Source organism: Pygoscelis adeliae, unplaced genomic scaffold, assembly GCF_000699105.1.
Source record: "Pygoscelis adeliae isolate BGI_AS28 unplaced genomic scaffold, ASM69910v1 Scaffold206, whole genome shotgun sequence".
In the NCBI taxonomy this organism is placed as follows: domain Eukaryota; kingdom Metazoa; phylum Chordata; class Aves; order Sphenisciformes; family Spheniscidae; genus Pygoscelis; species Pygoscelis adeliae.
This window is the reverse complement of record NW_008825052.1, coordinates 1,172,223-1,180,593: the sequence shown is the minus strand read 5'-3', so window position 1 is coordinate 1,180,593 and position 8,371 is coordinate 1,172,223. Positions and strand designations below refer to the sequence as shown.

Sequence of the window (8,371 nt, the reverse complement as noted above, 5' to 3'; positions counted from 1 at the left end):
ATCCCTGGACGTATTTAAAAGACGTGTAGATGCGGTGCTTAGGGACATGGTTTAGTGGGCATGGTGGTGTTGGGTTGACGGTTGGACTTGATGACCTTAGAGGTCTTTTCCAACCTTAATGATTCTATGATTCTATGATTCTAATGCATTGGTTCACGCCATCTTCTTAGTCCATATCCTTACAAGTTGCTATCATCTTTCAAGCCTCTCCAACAGGAAAGGGCATAAACATACTTCTCCTGCTCACTCTTACTGGGTAGAAGGGAAATGATGAACCTGATATTTCTTGTACCGTGAGAGCTAATTATGAAACTCAAGATGAATGTATAGGAGTTTTAAATTTTTCAATACTTCCTCTGTCTGGGAAATACCAACTGGGCTATCTGACACTGTGATTTCCTGATGCATAATGACAGATATTGCAAATACTGGGGATCCTGGTTCCAGGTATGCCGATTTTTATTTGCTAGTAGAAGATGCAACTGCACAGCTTCTAGGGATTAAGTTTGCTAATTTGCTAGAGGTCCTCTAGTCCTGATTTCAGTCATTCTGCACACAGCAACAATAGCCCAAGTTGTTGAATTTGGTCTTGCTCTGCTATTTTTAAAACAAGTTTGTGTCTTTTGATGGGAACAGTTAAAATGAAACTAGAGAAGACAAACTAGAAAATGTTGCTGACCATATTTGTCTGCATTAATAGGGGGACAAAGGTTGCATTTCAGAATAATCTTTGCTTTTTTTGTGGTCCAAGATAGTCCAAAAGCTTTTCAGAGCAGGTTTAGCCGTGCTTTGATTTATGGCTAGCTACTTAGTCCTCAAGAAGCTGTTGTCTTGAGAGGGGATTGATAGGCTTAAGGGGTGCTGTGGTTATGTTCAGTGTCTCTTGACCATATCTCTGACAAGGTTTGTTGGGAAAGAGCAGCACAGCACCTGTGTGAGGGGTGCCTTGCCGAGTCTTCAAGAGGGAAGTGGAGCCAGCTTTTGAGCTGCCACGGTGGGTTTAGCAATTCAGCCCTCTCCTCAGACTGCTGTGGAAAAGTCAATAGAGCTGTTGCCAAGAGAAAGGGAGATAAAAAGCACTCCATCTGAACAGCAACAATGCCATTGGAAACACAGGATGGGCAGCTGGGTTTACATTTACCAAGGAAAGAAATAAGAATTGCAAGATAAAAGGCAGAGGAGAATGAGGATGGTGAATGGAGTTAGGTTATACAAGAGAACTGTTTAATTGGAAAGGTTAATTGGACATTAAGACAATGTATCCAGCACATTCTATTTAAAGACTTTGGTTATAGATAGTTTAGAAATTCATTAGAAATTGTGATGATAGATGATTTGAAAGTCCTAGGCTAGGTACTGTTGCAACCTTTATCGCAGGAAGTCAAGGCTAGATTAGATACATTTCAGAGAGGAGTCATCTAGAGGTCGTATTTGTTATGGGAATTGGAATTGCTCTGACTTTTCCCACAAGACATTTCAAGGCAATTTTTTTTGGCATCATTTCCTATAACTTCAGCAGAGATGATAGCCTCTGATCATTTAAAAAAAAGCAGCTTTTTGTTTCATACTACCAAGGCCCAGCGCATACTGCAGTAAGGATGTATATATAGAAGCTCATTGAATGCTTCTTCAAATTAGTGCAATGGATTGGCCTTCAGGAAATAAAAAGAGGAGGAGAAACCAAAGCGATGTTGTTTTTTCTGAACAGATGTTGTACTAATTATGTGCATAATTTTAACATGTAATTGAGGAAAAGACTCCTTATGCTTAGATTATCAGAAACTGTCTAGAATTTGCAGTCAGTGGTACTAGAGTTCATTGCAAGTCTTTCAAAATTCAGGATACATGTGCAATTTATATACTAAGATTTACTTGCATCTCAAGCATGTTTTAAAAGCTGTTAAAATGCCAAAAATTCAGGCTATGCATAAAACATTCTTTTGCCATGTTTGCTTTATGATACAATCTTTAATGCATAACTGCACACCCTGTTTAAGCCAAAACCCAACCCAGTTTACAGCTATGTTTTGGTACAGAACATTTCACGCTATTCAGATTCTAACTTCCTCTACATGTGTCTACATGTATTCTCTCTTTGTCTTTCAGAGGCAATAAAGAGAGGTGGAAGATAGATGGAATACAGTTATATAGATACAATTATGTGAAATGAAGGGCATAATGTGTTTGGTTTGTTTTATTTGATGCGCACATCTCTATCCCTCAGAACCTGAGGTTACAACATCTTGGTTTTTCTAACCGTTCCAGTAATCTAAGGCCTTATTTTGAGGGGATGTACTACAGAGAATTGGAGGGTGGAAGGTTGCTTCAAACTAAGTACTTAAATTCAGAATTGTTTCTTTTTAAATGGTCTTCTCTGTGTATGCTAAACACGAGTAAGAGCAGCATTGATTTCCTGACAATAGATTACTTCTGCTGTGGATCTTTTCTCACCTTTGGTCTCTTGCAGGGCTTAGCTAATGTTGAAGCAGCACTATATAACAAAACACTAGGCACTTTAATGTTGTCTCCATTTACTGATCCTAGCAAAATAACTATGTTGATTTTTTTTCATGTATAGAGGGCTTTTCTTCAGTAAACTTTTTTCTTTCCCTTTACAGATTTCAAGCATGTGTTTATTTTGCATCTGTCTTTCAAGCTATGTCATGTGGTATCCATTACTTAGCGTCTGTGTTCATGGCTGTTACTCCTAACTTTGTATGTGGGATCCCTGGAAATGTGAGTAGTGTTCTTTTCTACAACTCCTCTGAATCCAGTATAGAGGACATCTGGACGCTGTGGACATCAACAGAAAATTACATTGTAGTCCAGCTGGAAAATGGAGAAATTTGGGAACTTAACCAATGCAGCAGGTCCAAACGAGAAGTCAGTTTGGATCTGGCATATGAATACAAAGGCAACAAATCCATATTTTCTTGTTCTGATGGATTTCTCTATGATGATACAAAGTGGAAGAGCACTGTTGTTACGCAGTGGGATCTGGTCTGTGACCGAGAATGGCTTGCAAAATTAATCCAGCCTACATTCATGCTTGGAGTCTTGATTGGAGCAGTGATTTTTGGTGACATTGCTGACAGGTAAAGTGCCATCCTCTGAAAATTGTAGCTTCAGCCGACACTTCCTCCCTGGATGTTATCTCAGATCACGCACTGAGATCCAGCATCAGAGCTGGACTCAGAAGCAATAGTGAGATCCAGGATGTACGTCTGTATCCTCCTGCTTCTCTTCCTCAACACAAACACACGTATTCCTACCTCAGAAGAACGCCCAGCCATGCCCCTCTATCCATATGAGAATCAAACACCTAAGCTACGTTGTACTTGGTTTTGCCTCAGGCAGTTTATGTACCTGTGTTTTGCTTTGAAGGCTGGTTTAGTGTTACTTATCTCTTTCTATAAAGGAGCTTGTTGACTAACAGCTCTGTTAGGTGGAGGGTGACATTTTATCCCACAGCTAAGAGTATAAGCAGAAAAAGGAGACCAGGCATGTTGTTTTCTGATATTCCTTCATTAGCACAATGCTACGGTGTGACAGTTACAACATGGGAATGCAAAAGTAAAGATGATCTTTTTTTAATTTGGCTTTTAGAACACATGGAATCAATCCTGTCTCCCGATCCAAGGCTTTGTAAAACCGCGTTTAATACAAAACCAGAATATAATGCCAACATTTGTTCTGCATCCCTTTAAATCATTCATAGCTTTATTAATTAATACTCAGACATGATTTAAAGGTTATGATCATATTGTTCTCATTTCCATTAATTCGAGCCATGGACAGCCAGTTAAGATAATATGCACATTCTGAGTTGTGGATTTACAACTGTAGATTTTAAAGCTGAAAGTTATTATTTTCTGACACATCCTGGGTGGTGGGAAATAAGTTTGTGGGTTCCGCCCATTCCCAATTAACAGATTTCCCAACAGAAGAGCTCCGACAGCTAGGACTCACTGGGATCTCTTCTGGCAGGAATCAGAGATCAAATGCGTGTGACTCCAGGTGACGGCTGGAGAAAAATAGGAGTTGTTTTAATGTAGTACCAAATACTTATGGAGAAAAACCGACAAACAAGCACACACCCCTGAAAGTCCTCAAACTCTCTGTCTAAATGTAATATCCACATCTGTGAAAAGCTGTTCGCATTGGAGTAGATAATAAGAGTCCAAGAGAATATTATCAGGGAAGAAAAAGGATTCCGCGCATTTTGTATTACAGAACATTTGTAGATAGAATATAATGAATCCTCACTAGAGTCTTGTATATCTACTGCAGTTTTCTAGGTTTTCTCCTCAGATGAGCTTCTTATTGATAGCATGTGCTCACTTGTTTAGGCACAACTGGCTCTACTTGGTATATTTTCTCCCTGAGATATGGGAAGAAGATAAACAAATAGAAGTTCCTTTTTACTTAATGCCCTTCTTCTACACTGGAAAATACTGTTATTGATGGGAAGCTACTATTTGACATGATTTTTTTTGCTGTTAGTATTCTAGCTTCCTGGATTTCTGTGTTTGTATATGCACGCATGTATGCTGTGATGCAATCAGAAAATTCAGGGGAACTATGTAATTGTCATTTATTAGAGAATTCAACTTTAAATAACTGGACAAAGATATCTTACAGAAGCCTTTCATTACTGTCCAAATTGGTTGTTACTTTGGCAAGAGATGGCATGTGTTATCACAGCTAACTTTTGATAGAAATTATTAACTAGACGTTACTTAATATAAAATATCTGAAAAAGCGAGTCTTACCTACTCTCCTCATAAATAAGACAGAGTAAATTTGCGGATTAGTTATGTAGAAGTTAAACTTGAACCTGGAGGTGAGCATATGTAATGCCCACTTCTGCACGTTGCTTCCAGCCAAGAATTGTGGAATGGAAGTTTTGTCCATAGGAGCTTCCTTTGTCTTGGAAGTTGGAATTACTGAAAAATTAATATGGGTAACTAAATCAGAGTTTCTGTCGTGAGTGAAAGTATTAAGGACACTATTTTCAGACTCACTTCCAGATAGGCTCTCTGGAGTTGCAGGTGTGTTTTAATAGAATGTTTGTGGTTATTCATAATTTTATTACTGCTGTGATTTGCAGGCTGGGGAGACAGCGTGTTATATGGTTCACAAGTGCTGGTCAGTTTGTATTTGGCGTTGCAGTGGCCTTCACATTTGACTACTACAGTTTTGTGATTGTGCGCTTTCTCCTTGCTATGGTAAGAAAGGATGTTCACCCTGGCTCTTTTTATGTGTCATTTCCTACCCCTTCTCAGGAAAACCTCCCTTTTGTTATTATTTCCTCCCCTACTTCATTAATCTAAAGCCCCCTCTGTTGCACTTATTTCAGCAGAGCAGGGAGAGTCTGAATGTTCTTGGACCACAGCACTTTTCCTCTTTGAATTAATAGAAAGCGTCTGTATGAAGCAGTGTTTGGTACTTCCTCCATCCCAACCTCTGCTGGACTGGTAATTAAATACCAAGTGTGAGCAGCAAACTCTGGATTCTGCATTGCAGCTGCCGTTGCATTTCTCCTTATTGTTAGAAATGGAGTATATTTTTCTTAAAATAACAAATCTATAATAAGTATGATTTTTCTCTACCATTTTCAGTGATGGAGGAGAGATGCACATTTTCTCTTCCATGCATCTCTTTGGTCTTTTAAGCTACATCTAGAATACTAAATACATAGGTAGACATGTTTAACACCTAGATGTTTATACTGTACTTAAGGGTATTCCAGTATATGTCTTTATGAGTATCTATACACATACTTTTATATATATGTATGATATATATCCAATATCTGACATATATTCAATATTTATACACAGTAACCAATTTTAAATTACTATTTAACATCCAAAAGTATAATATTTCTAGTCTCTCACTATATAATGCATAAAGAAATTGGAATGCTATCACAAGAAAAATTATGTAACTTATTTAAAGTAGGTTAGAAATTTGAAAATAATTACATAATTTATTTTATTCCTTCTGACAGTGCATTAGTCAAGACAGAACCTTGCATCTGGAGTTCCCTTTGCCTGATTAGAGCTCAGAAGGATTTCCTAGCAGGAAAAACTGCATGGGCGTTTCAGCCTTGCACAGTGAGATGAGCAGGAGTCCCCCTACTGACTCCCTTGGCTGTTGATGCTAGGGCCTGTGGTAGTTTAGGAAAGCAAAAAGCTCTGACCAGACCAATGCTGTAGGTTCTAACTGCCCACTGGGACTGATTTGCGAGATGGAGGTCTAAAGCTCTAGCCCTGTGCCACTGAGATCAGTGCAGCCGTCCTATCAGGTTCAGTGGGTTCAGAATCAGAGATTATTAACTGGAATATTTTAACCAGAAAATTGATTAATCAAAACAATATACTGGAATATTTTCTAGTCTAGATTTTCTAGCTGTGTTTTGAAATGTTTTGAGATACCAAGAGTTTGACTGTTGCTAGAGAAATTGAAATATATATATTCAATAATATATATATTCAATGAAGAAACACTATAATGCAGAACATGCCAGTAATTGCATTCGCTAGATAACGTATGAGAACCTATAACCATATATATAAGATTCTCTTCCAACATTGTAAAACTTTGATTTACTGAGATAATTTACAAGGGTGTGGAAGGTAATTCTCAGTAAATTTGCAGTTCCCTGACATACAGATTATTAATAGTCTACTTAAAAACCAAGGTCAAGATTTTCAGAAGTGGCAATTACTTCAGGGGACCTCATTTTCCCGAGCGTCCAGTTTGCGATGTCATTAAGGGACCTCATTTTTGGAGGTGAAGGGCTTAGTGACATCAGCAAATTAGGCTCTTTTTCAGGTGTCTCTCTCTGGCTCTCCCCCACTACAGAGAAGCATCCAAAATCACTTCACATTTTTAAATACAGTGTCCAGGCAGTCTGGAGGTTTGAGTGAACTTTTTCTCCAGCTGATTTGTTTTCAGGGTTGCTTTTTTTTCTGTCAGTGTGGGACATGCCAGTGCAGTGGCAATTAAGCATACACAAATGTGGAACACTGTTCGCTGTTTGTTTTTGCTGCTGTTGCACAAGGAGAGTAGATAGAAACCTCACTCTTTTTTTTTTTTCCCTCTCTCCCACCCTTCAGGTTTCAAGTGGCTACCTGGTTGTGGCTTTTGTTTATGTGACTGAATTTGTTGGCATTAAAGCACGAACCTGGGCTTCTATGCATGTCCATGCTTTTTTTGCTGTGGGAATTATGGTTGTGGCACTCGTGGGATTTTTGGTTCGGACCTGGTGGGTCTATCAGATATTTCTCTCCATAGCGACTCTTCCCTTTGTCTTGTGCTGCTGGATGCTCCCAGAAACACCTTTTTGGCTCCTGTCAGAGGAAAGATACGAAGATGCACAAAAAGTAATTAATATAATGGCAAGATGGAATAAAGTAAGCACTCCCTGCAAAGTTTCTGAACTGTGCTCAGTCCAACAAGATGATCTAGTCAGTGGCGGAACGGGTGACAATGACACGTCCTCAACGAAGAAGCACAACATCTTAGACCTGTTCTGTAACTGGCACATTGCAAGAAGGACCATCACAGTCTGGCTGATCTGGTTCACTGGGAGCTTGGGGTACTACGTCTTCTCCCTCAGTTCTGTCAGTCTAGGAGGCAATGAATATTTAAATCTCTTTCTCATAGGTAAATATTTTTGTGCCTTATTCTGCTTATGACAGAACTAGAACATAACATTTAGAAATGTCAATAGATTTGACGGCCAGTTTTTTAACTTTGTTCATTCAATTATGAACCTTGTTCAAAAAGTTTCTTGATAACTCTTCATAAAGTTGACTAACACAGGAGGAGTATCATTCACTCCAAATCTCACTGTTTCTGAAAAAAAAAGATAATTTAAAATCTGTTGGTGTACAAAATTCCTCTCCATCTGTCTTTGTGATTGTAAAACCATATTCCCCTTGTCTCCTCTTTGCCCTGCAAGCATATAGCAGATCCACACAAACACCAAGGGAAGCAGACCAGCAACACAAAATTCACATGGCTCTGTTAAAGGCACAAACTAGAAAAACGAGAGGAAAAAATTATTCCTTTAATCACTTACAGTCATGATATATTGAGTCTGTCTGTGTAGAAAACAGAGCCATAATTCTCAGAAGCAAGAGTAATTTTAGTTTTCTCAAAAGTGTATTTTTAATTTAGTTCTAGTATTCTTTTAATTTTGTCAGTCTGACTGTAATCTTCCTCTGGTCTGTCAGTTGTTTATAAAGGCAGCATTCAAGGCCTGATCCAAAGTTTAAGATCATGGAAATATTCCATTGACTTTAGAAGACTCTAGATCAGGCACGTAGCTCTGAGCCAGCAAAGAATTAAATCGTGCACT

At 38.6% G+C, this 8,371-nt stretch overlaps 1 protein-coding gene across 1 annotated transcript in view; it reads left to right on the top strand.

Moving 5' to 3' along the window:
* Positions 1-8,371, top strand: part of SLC22A16 (solute carrier family 22 (organic cation/carnitine transporter), member 16) — a 40,371-nt gene that overhangs the window by 19,825 nt on the left and 12,175 nt on the right. Inside the window, exons 2-4 of the mRNA XM_009326408.1 lie at positions 2,619-3,095; positions 5,111-5,228; positions 7,125-7,674. Of these exons, the coding sequence (XP_009324683.1) occupies positions 2,659-3,095; positions 5,111-5,228; positions 7,125-7,674 (1,105 nt within the window). The 5' untranslated portion in view covers positions 2,619-2,658. The remainder of the gene's footprint in view (positions 1-2,618; positions 3,096-5,110; positions 5,229-7,124; positions 7,675-8,371) is intronic.